The 23924-nt window shown below is 32.7% G+C and overlaps 1 protein-coding gene across 1 annotated transcript in view; it reads right to left on the reverse strand.

Annotated features, from left to right (window-relative positions):
* LOC129228361 (endothelin-converting enzyme 2-like) overlaps window positions 1-23924 on the reverse strand; it is a 238409-nt gene that overhangs the window by 196866 nt on the left and 17619 nt on the right. Inside the window, 1 exon segment of the mRNA XM_054863040.1 lies at window positions 14755-14940. Coding sequence (XP_054719015.1) covers window positions 14755-14940 — 186 coding nt within the window.

The raw sequence follows: 23924 nt of genomic DNA on the forward strand, positions 1-23924 counted from the left end.
CTGCAAATTTTAGAGCTATGTATTGTGGTTTTTCGCTCTTATTACATGTACGCGCAATTATTTATTTATTTTTCTTTTAGTTGAGTAATATGAGAGAGAATCCTAAAGCTACCAGTAATTTTAATATTTACAATACATATAAATAAAATATGAAGTATTCTAAGCTGTGATTTGCTGCTAGCATTTTTTGCTCTCACGTTAAGCTTCCAGCGTTGGAAGCTTAGAAATAGAATTGGTGACAGCAAATGTAAGTAGGGGAAGGAAGCTTGAAACGGTTGATCATTTGCATTTGCTCCCGTTTACGTTACTAAGAATCTGAGGTACTAGAATATTCACGAACCGACTTTTTACAAGAAGTAACGACAATTCCTTAAGACACAAACAAAGGTTTTTGCTGTTTTCATTGAAAATTTCGCATTTTTTAGAATTTTGATTCTTCTGAAATGGTTTATAGTACAGTAAAACCTGTGAAGTTGACCACCTGCCGAAGTTGACCGCTATTTTCAGGTACATAATTAGATCTATATCATATAATACAACCTCTATAAGTTGACCACCTGTTTATGTTGACTACTAAAATAGTGCACCGCTGGTGGTCAACTTACACAGGTTTCACTGTATATCCTTGTGAATTTTAAGTATTATTTTTGTGAATATTTTGATTTATATTTAAAAAATCTCTTTGCATATCGCGACTAAGATTTGTGGTTACGGTAGAAAGAAATGAATGCACGTCCTTAGGTAAAGTGGGTAGGCCTGTTTTTGTGCAAATTAGTTAATGAAATATCAGTTCAGCTTATTTTGTAAGTGGTCAGATAATACAAAAGAAAACGCCTATGGTGTCGTGAGGTTCTAAATACATGTCGACAGATAGCTTCCCCATTCGTAGTTTGATTTGCACACTTATTTTAGCCATTTCTATTCTCCCAGATTTTAAATGACACAAACGCAAAGAACCTTCCTCTTTGAGCTGATAGTAACTATGCCTCACAGCATACGCGCCCATATGCAGAATTTTAAGGGGGGGGGGGCTCTCAGATACTTTCCCCATAGTTTAGCAGACATTTTCCCCATAGGAACCGATCTCAGTACAGATCATTAAAAGTGAAATGTCAAAAGTCCCCATCGAACCCAGTGGAGCTGACGTTTTTTTTTCGAGGTCAAAGGTCAAACTTAAGTTTGAAAGAAAAAAAAGGAAACAATTCGTACAGTGCTGAAAATTGCTACTGACCTTAAATACGTCATTGTAAATGATATACTAAAAAGATCGCATCGATCCCTCTTAAACTATAAACTTTATGGAAGGTCAAAGGTCAAAACGTTTCGGAACTTTTTAACAGTGTAGTTTTAGTTTTCAAGTTTAGTTCTGAGCTGTAAAATGTTAAAATGCAAACGAAAAACAACGATTTTTTTTTTCTTAATAGGTAGTAAAAACTTCAAGCACTACAGCCATCATGCATAAATTGAAAAATAATTCTAAATTTTATACTACGTTTTTTTCTCATAGAAAAATTAAATTTATTATTTGATGCATGGCAGAAGAAAATCAGCATGATGCAATAACAAAAACACGACATCATATTAGTTCCGGAGTTAATAGCCCATGGGAGTACAATTCCACTCCAACTCCAAGTTTATGCTGTAAGCTGCAGTAACACAATTTTTCAGAACTGTGCAGAAATCATTTAGCTTAATTTAAGGAATGTCAAACAATTCCAGCAGATACTTGTCCAATATGGCCCATAGGTATTTGATGTTAATGACATCTTTAAAAGTACTTAACAGTTGCGAACTTTAACGATCAATTTTCATTTGATTCTCTGTGTTATTGGAGAAAATTGTTAAAAATATAACACAAGGGACTGTTCATTTATTTAAGCTATGAGTTTTGATTTTAATAAAATTTAAAAAACTTATTTTTAACATTCATAGACCAAGCAATCGCTAACGAGAAAACTGAGGAAATTCTTTTTATATTAATTTGCCGGAGGTAGAAATTTTATTTGAAGCTTTTTTTTTTTTTGAAATTGGGTCCGTTTTTTTTAATTTATTTTATTTTTTTTTTTTAATTTAAGTGCCAAACATTGAACTAAAAAATTGAAAGAAGAGTCCGAAATGTCCTAATAAAAGTAATCAATTTATAACCAGGAAAACACAAATTTCTTTTCGGAAAATCTGGCAAAGGGATCGAATTTGTTTTTGACAGAAAACAAATATTTGTAGTTATAGTTTTTTTTTTTTTTGCGATTTTAGTTGTGTGTGGAGGAGAGTGACTAAACTAACTCTCGTAGCAGCAGTGGATGTTATTTGACACCCAACATCCCTTGTTACTTAACAGATTGGTAAAATTTCAGTAATGGTGAGTTTTTTTTTTTTTTTTTTTGTGATTTCTTTAATCGTGGTGTTTAAACCTTTAAGGTAGGCAAACACCCTAATTTTCAAAAAAAATCTGTTTTGAGATTTTGAGAAATTTAGAGGGCCCCACTGTTTTTCTTTCTGAAAAAGCAATTGCTTTTTAAAATCTGAATTATTGAGAAAACTAGAAGAAATATACTAAACTCAAATGCACTGCTTATAACTTAAATTTAATTTTTACTTCCTTTTACAAAAAAAGGAAGTATTGTAATCGCGAAAAAATTTTCACTCAAAAATCGACCTTAATTTCCATTTTACTCAACCCCGAATGAATATTGAATTTTTTTTTCACTCGACCACACATGGTCTAAGAACGTATAGACACGCGAATTATCCATAATGACGATTCCCGAGTTAATTACAACGAATTTTCTCGTGACGTCTGTATGTAGGTATGTGCGTATGTGCGTAAGTATGTCGCATAACTCAAGAACGGTACGTCCTTGAAAGTTGAAATTTGTACGTATACTCCTAGTGGGGTTTAGTTGTGCACCTCCCCTTTTGGTTGCATTCGGGTGTTTCTAAAGGGATCTTTTGCCCTTTTTTGCGGGGAAATCATTGTTAATTTCGCTGTAAACTCAAGTGGTGTTATAATTTGGCGGACACTTGGCGGTATATTGTCAGCCTTTTGGTCGCCAAGTTTTGTCGCCAACTTGGCGAAAAATGTGGCGATTTTTTTTAAAATCTGTTTCAATTCGGCCACTGTTGGTGAGAGTAAACTGTTGAATCTCATTAAAATTGCCAGTAATGGGGAAATGACATTAAATTGGAGTAAAAGAGAGTCAGGTGATGCACACATCAGCTCGTTCTTTCTTGTTTTTCTTATAACCACACTTTCAATGTTTTTATTTACGCCGACAGCTCTACTGAAAAAGTATTAACTCTAAAAAATTGAGACTTTGCAGAAATAGTAATAAAACATACAAGTATTACTGTGATATAAACCTCAAAAAATTAATGTACATGCAATATGTGGCTTTGAAATAGTGATCAATTAAACTTAGAGGGCGAAAAGCACGTTTTTCTGGGAAAATATTCAATCATTTACACAGAAAACTTCTTTTTAGTTATTTATTTCCAAATTGGAGGGTCATATCACTTTTTGGTATCAAAGAGATCGACACAAAATGTTTTTAAAAGTGAATGCAATGGAAGTGTGTAAGGAAATGGCAGTTTTTTGCTAAAAATATGGATTTTTTATTTAAAAAAAAAACCTATAGAAAATTATTTTCGCAACAAATAGGTAGTCAAAATGTGTTATTTATGTCATATTTAATAATTATATAAAGTTTTAGAAAGGTGCAATGAATATTGAAGAAAAAATAATTATGGTGTTCACCTACCTTACGTAGTGTAATAAATTCAAGGCAAAATATCTTAAGTTTTGCTCTTGTGTTTCTTTTTTGCTCAAGTGTTGCATTTGGTGTGATATTTTGTCCAAAGAATTCTCCTTCCCCTGATCTGTATTATGTTAGAAATGAAAGAAATTCCTAAATGGAGTGTAGAGATTTTTCATTCTTTTACAAATCAATCTTGTTCGTATTTACGGAAATTCATTTTTGTCTTGTCATTTTTTTTTAACTGGTGAAAAGGACGGTTAAGAACAGTGTTATAAGACCAGCTGAGATGTTTTTCCGTCGTGTCATCTACAGGGTGTTCTGAAAAAGACTGACTGTTTTGAAAACTTTATAACATGAGAACGGTTAAAGATAAAAAACATATTCTGGCATAAAATTCATGTGGTGGACGCTAAATTTTTTCCCCTCAGAGTTCCAAGTTTTAGTTCAAAAATGTTTCAATAGATGGCGCTGCACTTAGTAAGCCGGTAAGTCAAAAAAGAAGAATTGAAATTAACCGATTTTTCCTCCGATTCCGTCATGGGATTACAGCAGACGATTGTTTGTAAATATTATTTTGTTCTTTTGTTCATTATTTTCGAAAAAATTTTGATGTAATTTTCTATCTTTTTTTATTTACGGGCTTACTGTCTGCAGCGCCATCTATTGGAATAATTTTCAACTAAAATTTGGAACTAGGGGGGGGGGGGGGAATTACGGCCAACTGATGAATTTTCTGTAAGAATTTTTTTTTTAAATCATTTATCGTTTTCCTGTTATAAAGTTTTCAAAACAGTCAGTCTTTTCCAGGACACTCTGTAAATGCCCCACCTTGTAGCATTCTATTTTAAATATTTATGAAAATGCAAATTCATTATTGTTTATTTATAATCTGTCTGTATATGTTGCATCATTACTTTTTGTAACAAAAATCCTAAACTTCTCAGATTATTTCATGGCAGCCTTCCGTGATTTCACAGGTTTCCACCAGTTTTCTACGAAATTCCTTTATTTATGCGAAATGTTTTCCTCCGTTACCACAAGTTTCAGGAATGTCGATTTCTCACTGTTTTGAAAAAAAAAATTAGCTACCAGTTTCAAAATACAATTAAAGTTTTTTATTAAGTGTTTGAGTTTCGGGTGTGTTGTCGGGACAGACTGAACCGCGTATACATTTCTCACTTGCCATTTCGACTAACTCCATAAAAAAAACGTAATAAACGTTGGGAATAGTTATGGAGAAGATTGTGTTATATATCCGTAGGAATAAATATGCATGCGTGTTACATTTTCTGCCATCACATGGCCAAAAATGTACTGAAACAAAACTTTAAATTAAATGGGGCTATTAAAGCAGAAATGAGGATTTTTTTTAAAAAGTGGAGTTAATCGATTTGGCAATTGAGGCATCCATATAAGAGTAAAATCAAACTCCGAATACAGCAGCATCGCAAGAAATGCAGGAAAAAAAAAAAAGGGGGCTTTATATAAGGCAGTGAGAAGCAAAGGGACGAAATCGGCAAAATTAAAAATTTGGAGATAACCAGTACACATGGTAGGTGAACCTCTCCTCTGTCTTGGGGCAAGAGATGGTACTAGTAGCCCTGGTAATTGTTGCTATAGAGAATGATTTAGAAAAAAAGTTCAATAAAAGCCTATCTTTAAACGCGTTTAACTCAAAACTTGAAAATGTCCACTTACATCCCTTTGCTTCTCACTGCCTCACATGTAGTATGCTCGCAGTTCTGCGTTATCTGTAACGTGGTTTCTAAAATGCTTTAGAATCATTCCTATTAGCTGTAACGGGGTTTCTAAAAATGCTGTAGGAGCATTTTTTTAGTAAATCAGAGTGGTGCCAAGCGGTTACTGTAAACATATGCAAGGTTTTTTAATTGATTCCTGATTTTTCCCAAAGATGTTAATGACTTTTATTGGGATGATTTATGAACTCCTCAGATAGATTCCAGGTTATTTTCAGGAAAATTACGAATTTTCACTGGAAACCTTTCTGTGTTTTATTAGATGCGCAGCAGGCGGAATTTTAGCAGATTAGTTTTATCTAGGAACATTTCTAAATTGCTTTTACAGGGAAGAAAACAAATGAATGCTGCTACAAAAACACATGTTAGACAAAAGAAACTTCTTAAATGAGCTAAATGTGATCTTTTTAGATCACAGTAAGAAATAAATTCCTTTGTGCACAGAAGTAAAAGGAAAAAATATTACAACGTTAAACTGCACTATTGTCAGGATTACAAGGAAACAAGGCTTTACCGGACGTTTTTCATCCATGAGCTCAACTACCATTAAAATAGCTGTTCCTTGTAACCACAAAACACGTGTTTTCAGTTCTATGAAAATTTGTGCAATTTTAATACTGTTAGATTTTTCTTAAAACATCGCAGTATTCGAATTCAAAGTTATACGAAAATAAGACACATTTATGTACAGAAAGAGCTATTAAAACGTAGAATGGGGGGGGGCTTCCTTCAGTCAAAAGAACTACTGTTAGTTATTGAAATAGATAAAATGAGAAAAAAAAAAAAAAACATGGATCCAGGAAACACTTTCATTTTCCCAGCAGTTTTTTTAAATTAATTTTTTTTAAATGTCCGATTTTTCAAATTTTGGTCTTGATGACGTCACAAATGATGCACTTTGCCGCATTTTTGTACCGTGATTCCACGTTATGATAATCAAGCAGCGAATTGAAATTGCGCTCTATGCTTGCTATCAACCATATCGTTGCCAATGCACGCGAGTAAAGATGTGATTAAATATTTTGTTCTGTGAATGGCAACATTGAATGGCATTTCATTATTTGTGATGTCACACGACAGAAGTGTAAACATTGAAAGCGCACCGAATTAATTAATTTTTAAAAAATACTATTAAACTTAAATAAATTACTTAAAAAAATGTTTAGATCCTATGTTTTTAGGCATGCTCTTTCAGAAAAAAATACTTTTAAAATTTCGGAAACGACCCCATTTTTTTTTCTTCATGAGTTTGAATTTAATAAGAAAGATGTTTTTCACCTATTAACTTATTACACAAGTCATCAATTATCTCCCAACCATCAGTTAACACGGTCTTTTTTTTTTTTTAAATTTTTTGAAATAATCGTTAGAAGGCTATTTTTATGCACACAAAATATCAATATCAGCTCCACAGTAAGAAATAAATTATTTAATGAGTTTTTGGAAAAAAAAATAAAAAGTTCAAAAACTTTTTTTGAGTTTATTGTATACTCTTCAAAAGAAAGCGTGAAAAAACTTGAAAAGGAAATCGGAAAAATATTTCGATCTTTTCTCCTATTTTCCTAAACTTCCTTTTGAAAATGAATTTTCTCCAAAACTATGTTTTTCTTTCATTTTAATAGCGTTATTTAACCGATATCTTTCCACGAGAACCCTAAAATACCAGATCAAAATGATTTCTTGATTTAATACTAAGCTATTTATTTCCTCTCTAGCTTGGGGGAGTATTTCCAAAAAGTTTTCCAATTTTACGGAAAACGAAGATAATATTAAATTTACCTTTATTTTTAATGCTTTTTCCTAAGTTTGAAATGAGTTATGTTTCTTATGAAATAAATTGCGTATTAGATACTGTTATTTAGAAAATCTTTTATGAAGGAGATACAAAATTAATAAAAACGGAATGCAATATTTTCATGAGGAGCATAAGAAGTATCAAACCCAAAAAGAAATAAAAAATGTAATTTATTTTAGACTAGGGAATGAATACTATATATTAATCTTTGTGCATTTTATGAATTATTAGAAATACGCATTATATATTACGTTTCTGCTGATATAAAAATCGTTTTCCAAGCGATAATCAGAAATGGTGTGACGACATTTGACAAGTTGAGTTGAGTTGAATCATATTTTCAGCTTTTCTTTGAAATTAGCAAAGTTAATTTTCGCTGTTCTAGGAAGTTATGCTACTATGGTACTATTCAAGTTCTTACTTGAATAGTAGGGTGGTTCAAAAATACATGTTAAATAAAAAAAGGTTCGCCTAGACAACAGGACACCCCTCAATATTTTTAGACATGTGGGTTGTAATATACTGGAAGAATTTTAGCTTCCTATTTCAACTGAAAGAGGGTGCTCAATCCCCTCCCCCAAACTTCATAAATATGGGGAGGGGGGTTAAAAATACATTGAACTGAAAAAAACAATGTTACATATTATAATATACACGAGTAATATGCATGTACATTGCAATAAAATAATTATTTACAAAAAAAGAGCTGGGCAAATTGAATGTTTCTAAATTTGTGACATATTCTATGCTACGGCTAATGTTAAATTCATGGGTCATTGAGCACCGTCTTAAAATTTGAGTAAGAAGCTAAAAATTTTACAGCATAATACTATTAGTAAGTCTAAAAAAATTAGGAGGGGGGGGGGTGTCCTGGGTTCTAGCTGAAAAAAAGTTTTTTTGAACCACCCTAGTGTATGATAAAGTGTGAATAAAGAATAGGACGCATACGTAGTACTTTAACACAGCGTCAGTTTGTTAAAAAAAAAAAGTGTATTAAAAGCGAAAACCAAAATAAATAAATAAATAAATAATAATTTTGAAAGAGAAAAATTTGGAACAAAATAACTCAAATATTTTTCGGTTCGGTGGTGTCGTAGTAGTAAAACGTTGGTTTTCCATGCCGTGGTCCCGTCTGATCCGCGGTGTAAATTCGGTTGATTTACAAAATGCAAGGGATCGTCAGGGCCCGTGGCGTATAATTATGATAGGGGTCCCTCGGGAGCAGGGTCCCCCCTCGCCCTGCTACAGCACTGCCTGTTTTGTTGCGATCCGTACGTACTCTCTGCCTCCGATCATGAAGGCTCTGTTATGATGTGTCGATGAAAAACACCACAAATAACGTAATTCGACCAAAATTAAAATTTTTACACATAATTTGAAAAAAAGTTACTGTTAACGTTGAAAATTGTATGACCTGTTACTGAAATTTTCAAAGAGATGAGTTTTATTCCTAAAAAAAATAAAAATAAAACACAATATGTGTCTAATAACCATTAAACAACTCAAAGATTAAATTCAAAGTATTATCATTCCTATACACACTTCTATACTAATTCCGATTAGCCTCAATTATCGTAACCAGATTCGGCACGAGATGGCAGCAGTTATGATATTAGTTTTGCAAATTGTTTATGAATATTTGTTATGCAAATAATGTACTGCATCCTTCCTGCTTTTGTGACAATGCAGTAGAACCTGCATGCACCGACAGTCCATTTAATCAATTAGGGGTCTGCGTAGCCTTCACAACGCAGCGAGTTTAGGTTGCCCCAACTACTGTTAGTCTGGGTGCAACAATGTCCAACAAGAGGGAAACCTTATTTTGAGGTATGAATAAAATGTTTTCACTGTTTTTGAATAAACTCGAATATTTGAACTCGAATATTTGAGCTAAACTTTGAACTTCTTTATTCCATAATTGCCCCATTTTGAGTTAAAAGTTGACTTAAGCTTAAGAAAGAATAACCAAATGGTTTTTCTTTTATGGAATTTGTTTTGCATTCATTTTCTGGCTATCATTCCAATTTGTTGTAAAGCTTGTACTTCTATATTTTGAAATTATGGTTTTGTTTCTGTTATCCACTTCTCAACAACATCAAACTACAAAAATTCTCTACCATTTTGTGTGTTGGGGGGGGGGCGCTTTCGTTTTGGCTTGTTGCTTCGTACTTACTGTATAAGGGGTTTACAAATTTTTTTCTGATGATGGAAGAAGAACCCCTTTAAGAAGGCAGGCTGACTTGCCAACATTTTGAATCCAATACAACCTTGCCTCCAACCCTATTTCTAGTATGTATAAATACGTTACAAAATTTGCTGGTTGCTATGCCGTAAAACAATTTATGTTTAGTTGAGTAAAATGCCATTTAAGGTCAATCTAGAAAGGTAACTTAATTCACAAAATCAACAAAAATGTTTCGGGAAATGTAGACTGTAATGAACGTCATTTCCACACCTAATTTGTTTTCTAACTTGTATTAATTAAATCTTTTTCATTTACAGAATAAAATAATCAAACATAAATCAGGCAACTCAGCTAAAGCTTGGCCACCAGTTTTTTGCAAAGAGGCTTTCTTATAAAAACTAATTTTGTGCCCCTACGATTATAGAACTAAAATGTGATAAGTCAGCTCAATAAAGTGTGCTCAATAGTGATAGTGGCCTTAGATCAGACATAAAGAGTTTTTTTTAACGCCATATGTTTTGGCAGAAATTGAGCACATTAGTGCCAATTATTTTCTTGGAACGTTTCTCAATTGTGTTTACAGTTCACTTATGAACCATTTTAGCCACGTTCTAGCTGTTGTTATGTAGAGGAGAAGTGAAAATTAGTAATATGATATGCAAGCAGAACAATTCGATTGCACAAACTCCCCCTCCCCCTTCGGTCTGATTTATTTCGGATGAAAGAGGTTCTATCGTAGTAACTGATTTGTACCCATTTTGATATTTTAAAAGAAAGCAATAAATTGTTCAAAAAGTGATATGTTTATTATTTTTTTTAAATCACATCAGATCCGCTTAATGATTGCGAGTTTCAAAATTATAGAAAAAAAAAGTGCTTTTAAAATGCATTGAAAAAGATTTTTGTTTTCATTAAAGTGTTATATCTTAAACAGACGCGTTGTATCCAAGTAGATTAGGCACCTGGAAAAAAGACTCTTTAACTTACTCTTTTTAAGATTTTCTTAGAGCGTCTAATTTTCGACAAACATACCCGCAAAACGAGACAAAAAAATGCTTTGTGTGTCATTGTTTAATTGATCTCTTTCTGATGGGGTCCGGGAGACATTTTGAAAATAAATATGTAAATAAATAAACAGTTTAGAGTTTTGAAACTATTTGCACTGATTCACCATCTGTTTAATAAGCAAAATCATAACAAATATTACCAAAAAAAAAGTTTATTATTTGAATTAAATTTTTTTTAAAAAAATAGGGTTGCTTTAAATTGCTAGTACACAAAATATTTTTGGCTAATTTTTAATTTTTTTTTCAAAACATTATGCACAAATATCTAAGCCTTAATTTTTATTCGACGATTTAAAAAATATTAATTCAATAAAAAACAGAAAATATATGAAGAAAAAATCGAAGGTATATTTTTTTAAATCACATTTTTTGCAGTAAAACGTTTTCCTTTATTTTTTTTTCATATTTGTCGAATACAAATTAAAGTAAACGGTTTGAAAAAGATATGCTCTAAAGTTGATTACTTTATCTTTGCCAGTTCTTGATTTATAAGTGTTTGAATGGAAAAAAATCGCTTAAAATTGCATCATGCAGCAAAACGCGTTTAAAGTTTTAAAGTTAAATATAACATTTAAATGCATGCAACAAAAATAATTATATACTTTGTTCTACATAAGATAGAAACAAAATTCAAACCTCCTTTTAAGAGAAAACGAGATGATCTGTGCATCACATGACTTCCTTTTACGCCAATTTAATGATAATAGCGCCTTGGAGTAACCAGGGAACACTAAACATTTTTACCCCTAGTTTCTTGCGAGCCGAAGCAAAAAAATGTTTTACACAAATTTATTTCCCTATTATTGGCAATTTTAATTTGATTCAGTGGTTAACTCTTTAAACATCGCCAACACTAGCCAAATTAAAACCAGTTTTAAAAATTAAAATAAAAAATAAATAAATAAATAAAAAATCACTAAATTTTCCGCCAAGTTTTTCGCCAAGACAAAACTTTGTGGCAAAAAGCTTGGCGATACATTGCCAAGTGTTTGCCAAATTATAACACAACTTGAATTAGCATTGAAATTGAAAATGATTTTCCCCCAAAAAGGTGTAAAAGACCCCCTTAAGAACATCCGAATGCAACCAAAAGGTAAGGTGTACAACTAAATCCCCCTAGGAGTCTACATCCCGAATTTCAAGTTTCTAGGACATACCGTTTTTGAGTTATGCGAGATACATACGCACATACACACATACATACGTACATACTGACGTCACAAGAAAATTCGTTGTAAATAACTCGGGGGTCGTCAAAATGGATATTTCGGTTGTCTGTACGTTCCTAGGCATATATCTACGTGTGGTCGGTCGAAAAAAAAAAAAAAAAACTCAACATTCATTCGGGGATGAGCAAAATGGAAATTAAGGTCGATTTTTGAGGAAATTTTTTTTCGCGAATGCAATTCTTCCTTTTTTGTAAAAGGAAGTAAAAGCAGAAAAGTTTTTTAAATGATAAAAAAAAATCGTAAAATTTGACGCTTTTTGTGTCCCGATCACCCTTAAATAGAAATTGATTAGATTTTTACAATCCACGCATTCCCCCAAAGATAACCAAACGAATTCAAGCATGATCACTCGAACTTTTAAACGGGATATAGCTGCCGACAATGAGGTTGTTTCCTTCAGTCAAAAGTACTACTTTTAATCACTAAAATTGATAGAATAAGCAAAAAAAAAAAAAAAAACATGGAGCGAGAAAAAAAACTTTCATTTTCCCAACAGCTATTTTTTTAATTAATTTTTTAAAATGTCCGATTTTTGAAACTAAGCGTGGTCTTTATGACGTCACAAATGACGCACTCTGGTGCATCTTTCTACCGCGTTTAAACGTTATGATAATCAAGAAGCGAATTAAATATTGTGCTCTACGCTTGGTATCAAGCATATCGTTGCTAATACACATGAGTAAAGATGCGAATGAAATATTTTGCTCTGTGAATGGCAACTCTGAATGGCATTTCATCATTTGCGATGTCATCGGCAGAAAAGCGTAAACAATAAAAGCAACCGGTTAATATATATATTTTTTTAATATTTAACTTTTTATAATTATTTAAAAATGGTTAGATCCTATGTTTTTAAGCATGCTCTTTCAGAAAAAAAAAATACTGTTAAATTTTGGAAACGACCCCATTTGTTGCTTTTTAATGAATTTTTAAATTTTGCAAAGGACTTTTCGAACGCCCAGCATTTTACTTAAATTTTCCAGTTTAGGAAACACGCTGATGATTCTCCAAATAACAGAAGCTCCCTCGGGGATCTACCAATCTGTCTGGGGCAAATTATCCCAGCTCATTATTCTAAAGCGGAAGCAAATATACTTTAACTTCTCAGCTAAAGCATTTTAAATTCGTCTGCAACTAAATACACATTTAGTTCAACAGTTCTTAAATAATGTGTGCGCGTACTCACCTGATTTAAATGACATTAACAGAGCTGTCAAATTTAAGCAGCATATCACTTAGGTTGACGTGTCTTAATGATCAAAAATCTTTAATTTGATGATTAAAACGAAACATTCCCTAATGATATACAATGCACTGCAAATAAACGTGTACTGTGTATTTCAACTAGGTATCGGATTAACAAGGTTGTACTGCATACTTCAACATGCATTTAAATATTTTGTTTAAATTGAGCCTCGAGCAGTTTGCTGCAGGTGATGACATTATACTGCTCCAACAAATTCTAAGCTAGAATTAACGATCAATATTGTGAGAGCGCAAATACAATGTCCATTTGAGGCATTGAGAAGCAAATGGATGTAAGTGGTCAAATTAAAAATTTGGAGATAACCAGTACACATGGTATGTGAACCTCTCCTCTGTCTTGGGGCAAGAGACGGTACTAGTAGCCCTGGTAGTTGCTGCTATATGGATGATTTAGAAAAACAATTTCAATGAAAGCCTACCTAGGATGTTATCTTTACACGCGTTTAATTCAAAACTTGAAAATGCCCACTTACATCCCTTTGCTTCTCACTGTCTCATTTGATGTTGAAGGCTGTAATTACCGCATTCGACCCTTCCTTTGGAAAATGACCTCTAGTGTTGATTACACTATGTGAACAGTACGATTCAATTAATTATGCATAGTTCGTACCCGCCTACAGGGTGATTTTACGGAAAATCAGTAAGTTTTGACGAATGAGTAAGTAGAATAGTCTCTTTTCATGAATTTTTTTTTTTTTAATGAGAGTTGAATGATTTGGTTGAGCGAAATTTATCCAGTTTTCAAACAGTTATTTATCATCTCTGCTTTAAGGGGGTCCGGTACACAAAAATCGTCAAATTTCGTTTTTTTTTTAATCATTTTAAAAACTTTTCCGTCTTTTTTGCTCAAAAAGAAGTTGGAATCTTGATTCTATCTTGACTAGATCGAAAGATGTAATTAATTTTGTTGCATGCATTTAACTAATAATATATTTAACTTTAAAACTTTTATTGCGTTTTTCTCCCTGCAATTTTTCCCAATTTTTTGCATTTAAACTTTTATAACTCAAGAACTGATAAAAGATAAAGTAAGGAAATTTGGAACATATCTTTTTTAAACAGTTTACTTCAATTTTTATTTGGCAAACTAAAAAAAAACCATTACTGAAAAAAAAATTTTTTTTTTCAAAAAAAAAAAAAAAAAGTATCCTTTGAATTTTTCTTCAGAAGTTTTTATTTTTTATTGAGTAAATATTTTTTAAATTGCCGAATAAAAATTAAAACTTAGATATTTGTGCATATTTTTTTGAAAAAAATTGAAAATTGACCGAGAATATTTTGAGTTTTAGCGATTTATAACAACCCCATTTAAAATAAAATAAATTTAAAAAAAAAATTTTTTTTTCAAATTTATGTTATGATTTTGTTTATTAAATGAATAGTGAATTAGTGCAAAACAAAATTCAAAAATTTCAAAAATAAAATAAATTTAAATATTTTTTTTTTTCAAATTTAAGTTATGATTTTGTTTAGGAAACAGATAGTGAATAAGTGCAAAAAATTTTACAACTCTAAATTGTTTAATAATTTTTTTTTCAAAATGTGTCCCTGACCCACTTAAACTTATCAATTTAAGGTATGCCAATTAAACTCAATAGATATCGCTGAAAATAAGCCTTTATCTAAGGCCATCTAGGGAGTATGAATGACAAAAAAAAAAAAGAAAGAAAAAAAGAAAGAAAATGAAAAAATGTACTTACGTTTGCAAACTCAACTTCAAATTCCAACATCGCTTCTATATCTCGTTTTACGATGGACTCGTGCGCCTTCAGGAGCCGCACAGTTTCTGCAATCAGCGTCTTGTAAGACATTACATAGCGTATGTAATCGGGGTCAGTACTGTTCAAATAATACTGCGTGTTCAAGATAGGTGAACCCGAATAAATCTGAAAGAGGAAAAAAAAGTGTCTGAGAAAATCTGTGTTCTGAATAATTTAAATCAGATAATGTAGTTTAAAACAAGTTTTTTTTTTTCAAAATGAAAAAATGGGCTTAAAGTGATAAATTAATGTAATTAATCAATGTAGTTAGTGTCATTTGGGGTAAAGGAAAATATAATTAAAATGTTTCAAATTTATCTTTAAGTGATAAATTAATGTAATTAATCAATTTAGCTAGTGTCAATTAGGGTATAGGAAAATATAATTAAAAGGTTTCAAATTTGGATCCCTTCTTTATGCTGGATGAATTGAGACATAACATTCTGTTCATTGTATCTAAGACTACACTCTCTGAGAGTAACTGGGTCTGAGAAATTTGATTTTATGACTGTTTGTTAGGGGGAAAAACATGCTCCATTTTACCCCAGAGACTATGGGGTAAAGGGAAACAGAATTTAAATGTTTCATCTTTAGATCCGTCGGTTTCTTTGATGTATTGACCCAGAAAGTTCTGTGCCAGCACTGAAAAAAATCCGAAACGTTACTGGTTATTTCTGTGGAAAGTTTCGCGATTTCACAGGATTTTATCCACTTCCTGAGAAAATCAAGTATCCTTGTCGAAAAGTTTCTTGAATTACTACGAATTGCACAAATGCAGAATTCTCCTTCTTGTGAAAGATTTTTTAATTACCAGTATAAAGATTAACTGAGCGTATATAATAAGTGTATCGGCTCCATCCTGTGTAGGACGCGTCTAGATTATCTAAGCTCGATATGAGAGAGAATAAGACCCTAAATTCCGAAGCTCTATGAGGAATACCAGCGGGTTAACTTCTTGAAACTGATGTTCAATACGGTCTTATCTATGACTCTATTTGCGATCATCGCAAAAGGAAAAAATGGAGGCAGTAAGGCTTTCTTTCGTAAATCAAAGACACCACGTTATGTGATAGATTTTGAAGTGAAGCATTATAAAAGAAAACAGGTTTCTCTCGCCAGTTTCACGCAAAAACTGGCAATTATTCGTCGTTGTTAAGTCACGTTCTCTTTGCCTAAGCTTTTACTAAGTCAATGATTGGACTAGCTCTCTCCATTTACTAATTCCTGTTCTAAGTTTGCGTTAATGCAATTCGAGCTTTCTTGATAAAAATAGGAAGATATTATATTAAACATATTTAAGTTTTTTCATAAGGTTCCAGAAACACGACTGACTTTAATCGGGGAGATTTTTGAAGTATTCAGAAAGATTCCAGGATAGTATCAGGAAGGTTACTGAATTTCAGCGGAAAACATTTCTTTTTTTCTCAAGGTACGTTACTTGCAGAAATTGGGCACATCAGCTGCCCGTTATTTTACAGGAATGTTTCTGCAGTCATACCAGCCGAGAACTACAGTTTCGTGCTTATTAGCACTCATCAGCGCGGCATAGGAAGTGACTGAGCAGGAGATGGAAAACCTCTTAAGGAAGCCAAGATGACCAAACAAACTGGTAGCTAATACAGAATTAGTACTGACCAGACGAGTGACCGAAGCATGGTTCGGTTCAACACGAAGATTGCAGGGATTTTTACAGCGTTGTATTCCAGACTATACGCTCTCCCAGATTTATGAAAAATTTTACATCATGACTATTTGTTAGTGAATGAAAACATATTGCCGTTTACCCCAGAGATTATGGGGTAAATGAAAACACCCAACATATTTCACCATGGGGTTGATGTGCGTGAGTAGTCATACTATACACAATCAGTTTAGAAGCTTTAGAAACTGTACAGAAACGATACTCAATCTGTGACTCGAGGATCGCTTGTAATCTGCTGAATCCTCCAAATGTCAAAGACATCTTTAAAAAAAGGCATAAAATTTTTTATTATGGGCTCAATTTGTATAAAATACGCAAAAAAGAATGATTTACATCAAAATTTATTAAAATACGCTAAAAAGAATGATTTACATAAAAATTTAATCTCCTGAAAAAATTAGAAAAATAAAAACTAAGGCCATTCTATTTACCTAAGAGTACCGTTTATGGGGTAAATGGAAACACCTAAATTTCTCATTAATAAGTTTGGAAGGTGAAATTCATAACGAAATGTTTCTAGTATCCTTCTAATTGAAACCAGTTACTTCGCTTTCGCAGATCAGCTGGAGAGGAAAATATAAGACCGCTAAACTTTAACAAACAGCTCTTTTTTGTAGTGTCAATTTCAAGTGATGATAATGGCTTCACAATTGCCTGAAAACTCGCAAAACTCTCTGAATATCTTCTCTATGAAAATGTCGCAATTCCACGTTAAAAGCATATGTTTATCCGGTGACGTACCAAGCACGAATGACAGCAAGTGTGGTAATTTGGGGTGTCACAGCCCCTACAAACGCAAACTAAAAACAAAATTAAAATTTTATGCAAACATGAAAGTCATGCAACTTTCAGAAACAACAACAGTTGTGTTTTACAAATTTTAAGTGAGCTAATGTACAAAACACAAATAACAATTGGGGGTCTGGAGAGGAATTTGAAAATTTTCCCCCAAAAATTTTTTAAATTTGAAGTTTTAAAAACGTGTTTAGGATCATATTTTCCAAAAATTTGCAATTTCACTTTGTGTGTCACTCCCCAGGTGGGTGACACCCGGGACGAACCGCCCCCCCTCTCCCAGTAGTGACGCCACTGTGTTTATCAAACAGGTAAAAAATAACGAAACACTCCAAAAATGTTAGGTATTCATCGTTTATCTTGTTGCAATGCTGAAATCGAATCAATACTTAAAGGATTTGGCTTTCGGACCGTCTCGTGCAAGCTACAATTAAAATGAAATCACCCATCGAAAATCTAACTGGTTTTCTTTTCTTTGAAAGAAATATCGATTCTTTCATTACACATTTTAAAGTAATGTCTTACGTATGTCATATATTGATTCCTAAGAGAAAAACCGGATTTTGAAGAAGGTAATTTCCTTTTGATCCTAACGAGATTTAAAACAGGCGTATGTCCATTATTTCTATGCTGATATTTTAATTTGTGCTTTTATTGAGATAATACTTTCTGTTTTAAGAGAAAATATTTTCTAAAAGGTTATTATCAGTAGGGATACTTTGTGAGTGAACTTATATTTGTCCATGTCATAAGTTTAGTTTGTTTTATGGCTTTTAAGTCATTGAATTAGTTTAGAGAAATTTCTCTGATTTAAAACGAACTTTTCATCCCTTCTTTTAATTTTTTTTCAACCATTGTTGTTCAACCTTCACTGTAAAAACGATTCAGAAATGTTTCCGGAAAATAATGGGCAGCTGATGTGCCCAATTTCTACCAGTAACGTATCTCGTAAAAAACGGAACGTTTTCCGCTAAAATTCAGTAACCTTCCTGAAATTATCCTGGAAGCTTCCTGAAAAATTCAGAAATCTTCCCGTTTAAAGCCAGTCGTGTCTCCGGAAAATAGCTTGGCACCCTCCCGATTTTTCAAGGAAGTTCCAAAAGCTGTGTTGCAAACATGGTCAAAGCTAAGGCAGAATTGCAAGGATCAAGAATTTTCTCGCCTGCAATTACTTGCAAAGTTATGTAGTTCATGGACTTATTTGCACCCTTTGGGAGCTTAATCAGTTTGGACGGGCCATAATGGAAATGAAGCCGATACTCTTTTCAAATGCGCTCAGTTAATCTTTAACCTGGAAGCAGAATGTATTTTTTTTTAACAACAATGAAAAGCCTGAATTCGTGCAACTTGTAGAAATTCAGGAAATGCTTTGACAATGATACTTGATTTTTCCAGGGAGTGGAAAAAACCAGTGAAATCCCAAGAAACGTAACATGGAAATATTCAATAACGGTTTTTTTAGTGTTCATATATTTACTTGTCACTTAGGGGAATTAGGTGGTTCGCCGTATTATTAAGCGTTTTCTTCATTTTGAATGACTCAAAAGTCATGGCACCAGTGGGAACGTGATTTTGAGAAACAAATTTGTTAATCCCTTTAAACTTTTTTGGAGGCTGTTTTCAGCGAGAAGCTAATTCACACTTTAAAAATAAATGAATCAATGATTTCAAATAATAAAAAACTATCTGACTCACATTACATCCGTTCCAATCACGCTCTACACTTATTTTCTTAAAGTTATCAATTAAAAGCTCAGTCACAAGTTGATGTCTTTTTTCTTTGTGGGTAAAATGTGTATAAATTCCTCAAATTCCATTAGCTAAAGGAAACACAGCCTCAGTGACCTAATAGGGAAGATGAACTGATAGAAAATGAAACGTCACAAAAAATGAAATTCCAGTACCAAGCATGGTAAAAAGATTTCTACATTTTCAGCTTGACATCTTTTTTCATTTCACGCGGAAAAGCAATTTCAAAAGTAAGGAAATAGGCTGGCTTTCCTATTCCCAATCGAAATTCTATTTGGATTTTTTGAAAAGCAAACTTTGAATAATCCTTCTGCGAACGGTGGCGATCTAGCTGCTTTGAAAAGGCTTACTTGAAAGAAAATAAGCTGTTGGACTTCAAAACATGAGCACAAAAACTTCAGTGTATGATTTTTAGAGTTATTGAAAATTTTTCGAAAGTTTTGTTACAATTTTAACCCAATTTGGGAAGGAAATCGCACAATTAATGATAAAACTCCGTAGATCAGACCGAGTATGATACTAGGTGAGATTACAACAATTTAACATAATGCCAAATCCGGGTACCTTAATTATGTTGTGTGTGTTCTCAAATCAAAAGCGACTACAGTTTACTAAACTAATTCTGACCTACTGTCTGAAATAGCTTTGTTTTAACACAGTCGCTTTATATTCTGAATGTACAGTCATAGAAAAAAAAAACGAAACACTTTTAATTATTCGGCCATTTTTCATGCTAGAAAGGAAAGAAAGATGTCATCCGACTTAGTTTAAAGTCTTCTTCAAAACTACATAGGTAAAATTTTGATAAGGGACCATATACAAAGCAAAATGAGCACCAACTCTTGATTTTCAAATGGGAACCCCTATTTTTTGCTACATAATTATGTTTAGACCGCAAAATACAGCCAGGGTACGAAATTTCACTGCATTCCGTGCAGTAGAACAGGAGTTATTAACGAAAAACGTTTTAGGGACCGTCACCACATTGAAAACGCTTCTTTCAAGGTCACGGCTTATCAAGTAACGGAATGTAAACAAAGAAAAGATCGAGATTATCCAGCTCAGTTCATGATTTCTTGAAATTCTCTCTTTTTTCCGTAATTCGATACTTTTTGGGCCGATAATGTTGCGCCAAAAAACGATTTACGGTCAAAAACTTTTTTTTTGAAAAAAAAGTTAAAATATTTACAGATTTTTGTCTATCAGAATTAACTTAAGAATGACGGACTGGGTTTGACTGGTTCATCGTATAGATCGTTGTTTAGTAAATCGAATAAGGACAAATTAAAATTAATGGAACTTTTCGCCTTTTCTAATATGAACCTATTGTATTGCTTATATAATCATTCAACAAATTAGCCTCACAAAAATGTAAATATCCAATCTTATACCAAGAATCATGATGTGAATATGTTTGATAAATGTATTGCACCTATGTTACAGGTTTATTTTGGAATGAATAGAAAGTCTTTTGATGTAAAATGGACTTGCGCGTTTTTAATTTCGCAGAACATCGGCAAAAATTTAGGCCATCGCACACAAAAATATAAAAAATATACCGCACAACGTGGGAAGACGCAGCATTAAATAGATTGGAGACTCGAGCGAGCAAGGTCCATTTATTCCGTGAAAACTTGCTCTAAATACATAAAATGAACGAAGTATCAATCTAAAAAATAAAGCAGAAACAGGAGAATATAATTACCCGTTAATAAGCAAACCCTTTCTACTCGAACTTTATTTGGGAAAAATTTGGTTATTTGAGTTAACCCAGTGGACAAACACAGTAATTGTTCTAGAGGCTTTTTTGTAATCAAAAAAAGAGAATTTGTTTCAAATCCTAATTTATGCGAAAGATCATAATGCGTGGTATTATTAAAAAGACATAACACAATCGGCGGTTTTAGTTAAACATGTAACATCTCTTAAAACCAATTTAGGAAAGTAATTTCCCAATGCTGTTTCTAGCAACGAGATTCGAGATGGTTCAACCCGTAATTTAAAAAAAAAAGTCATTTTAATTTTAACCAAGGTGGACCGAAATCTGACTTCTTGTCATTTCTCCGATTTTGTAACATTACAAACAAAACTTAGCTTTATTTGATTTTGTTTCGCGCGCTATATACCTGCTGTAGACAAACTAACATTGTCTACAGCATCAGGCAGGCGCACCTGTAACAATACTATAGGCAGCATACCCGACAGGCGGGTTGATTTATCCAGAGGCTACGATTTCGTCCTCGCTGCAGATTTCGCAGCCTGGAATCGGAACTAAGCGTGTGGGATGCGGAAGTCGTCTTATTGAAGCTGAGAGTGCGAATAAACTGGTAGGCAAAGTAAATTTATCTGCTGTATGTTTACGGCATCTCACTGGTGAGATAAATTTTCTTTATCCACCAGTTTTTAGGCACTTTCAGCTTCAATGACATGACACCTGCATTATTGTTCGGTTAAATTTCGTTCAGGGCTGTTGTGTTCAATATAAGGACTCACAGGCAGCCATGGAATGGGAAAACCAATCCGCAGTTATATCGCAGTGAAGACGCGGGCCGCGGTCAGCCCGCGACGTTGGTCCATGTGACCCGTTGTGTGTTCAAAGATTAAGAACAGGAAGTAGAATTAGTTTCAGTGTCACAAAGTTGGAGCCGAATATCCAGATATTGGATTCTGAAAAAGATGCATTTAATGAAATAGGCACCCATTAGTTGATAACAATTTTTTTTTTTCACTTTCTTTCTTTGACGATATTTTTTCATGTTGTTCAAAAGAGAAGAAAATATTTTGAAATTTTTTCATTGTCTTGCGAGAATGTTTTTAATGTGAAATGCGCGCCAATGACCGAGAAAGTAAATAGAAAAATAGTATTTAAATTATAATTAAGAATAGACAAAAACTCAACTTAATCTAACACGCAAATTAATGTTTTGTTAAATCTTTGACGAAGTCAAAAAAAAAAAAAGTTCACAATTAGCCACAACTACTACTTTTGTGCAGAATACAGCTCAAATCACGCGGCCCACTAATGCGACTGAGATTTCCTCTCCTAGATCTTAACACATTAAAAATTACTCAAACTTTATACAAAAAAAAATAATTCCTAAGAACCAGTAAACTTATCTAAGAGCAATTATTACTTTTTGACCCATTTAGATACTGTTAAAGGAGAAACTTCACACTGTCGGCTGTTTTTCGAGTACTTTTTCCCGAATTAGACAAGGCAATAATTTTTCCTTTTAATAAATTATCACCGGGAAGATCCACTAATTCTACACTGTCTATTGCAACATGGCTGGCAAGACACTGGGGTTTTGCTGTATGTTTCTGTGAAAAAGTTGTGCATGTTAATTTTTTTGAGCAATCACGATTGCTTATTGCTTTCATTTGACTGTTTTAATGTGATATCATTTTATTTTCCCACCAGCACCCTCCGCAGCACCAACGTCGGCCGGCCGCCTCACGATGCTGCTCCTCTGGCGAAAACCGTCTCCTGGTCGCGTCAATATCCTACACACACACATACACGCGCTCCTACACACACACACATACACGCACTCCTACACACACACATACACGCACTCCTACTCACACACATACACACACTCATGCCTGCACAGACACAAACACTTATGCCTACATACACACGCACGTACACACACATACACGAACGCCTACACGCACACGCGCGTACACACACAGCACTGCATACACAACACGCACACACATGCGCTTACACAAACACACACGCGCATACATTCACATACACGGCTCGTGATTGCGAAAAACATTATTTGAATTCAAGATGCCAAAAATTCAAATTAATATATATATATATATATATATATATATATATATATATATATATATATATATATATATATATATATATATATATATATATATATATATATATATATATATATATATATATATATATATTATTTGAGTTGTTGTTTTACAAAAAGCAATGGCTAAACGCAGAAAAATAAAAAATAAAAATATATAAATAAATAAATAAAATAAAATAAAATAAAAAAAAAACAGAAGTATTTTAAGTATAGCTTTTAATTTAAAAAGTTCTATAAAATATTCTTTTATTAGACAATGAAGTAGTGTTTCGCATTATTTACACATTGGCGTCTGAACGATATCCACAAAAAACTGACGGTTGCAATATAGTACTGTTCTTCTGCAGAAACAGTGAATAAATTTATGCATTTAAAAAATTCATAGGCGTAACTCTAATGTAGAAAAACCACGTTATAATTGGTTTGCTTATTTTTTTGAACATTTTTTTTCTTTTTTTACGAAGAAACCAACTTTCATAATTTCTGTTTTAAAAAAGTATACGGTCCCCTAAAGTAGGAAAAAAGGAATTTTTAAGCATAGCGCAAAAACTACTGAATATTTTGAGCTCAAATTTTGGATTCCCTCATAAAAGCTCTTCTAGATTGTTTTTCTGTTAAAATTTAATATGGTTTCAGATCATATTTTTTTCAAAAAATATTAAAATAATTCATAAAAAAACTAAAATTACATTTTGGGCGTTATAAATGATGTTTTTATTATTGGGTCGATTTATATTTTGATATAAAAAAACAATATTTGCCGTGCCTAATCTAGTTTTTGTGTTATGAGTAAAAATATCAAAATACGTTTTAACATTACGAGAGGAATTTTTCAAAACTCGATTCTGAAGTAACGGCTTGATCGAATTAAACAAAACTTTGTATACAAAGTTAAAAAAAGATGCTGATTACAAATATGTGATAAAAAAGGGGGTTCTCATTGAAAAATTTGAAGTTGATGATCGTTTTAATATGAAGACGACCCCTTAACAACAATTTTTTACCATAATTATGTAGAA

Source organism: Uloborus diversus, chromosome 8, assembly GCF_026930045.1.
Source record: "Uloborus diversus isolate 005 chromosome 8, Udiv.v.3.1, whole genome shotgun sequence".
NCBI lineage: Eukaryota > Metazoa > Arthropoda > Arachnida > Araneae > Uloboridae > Uloborus > Uloborus diversus.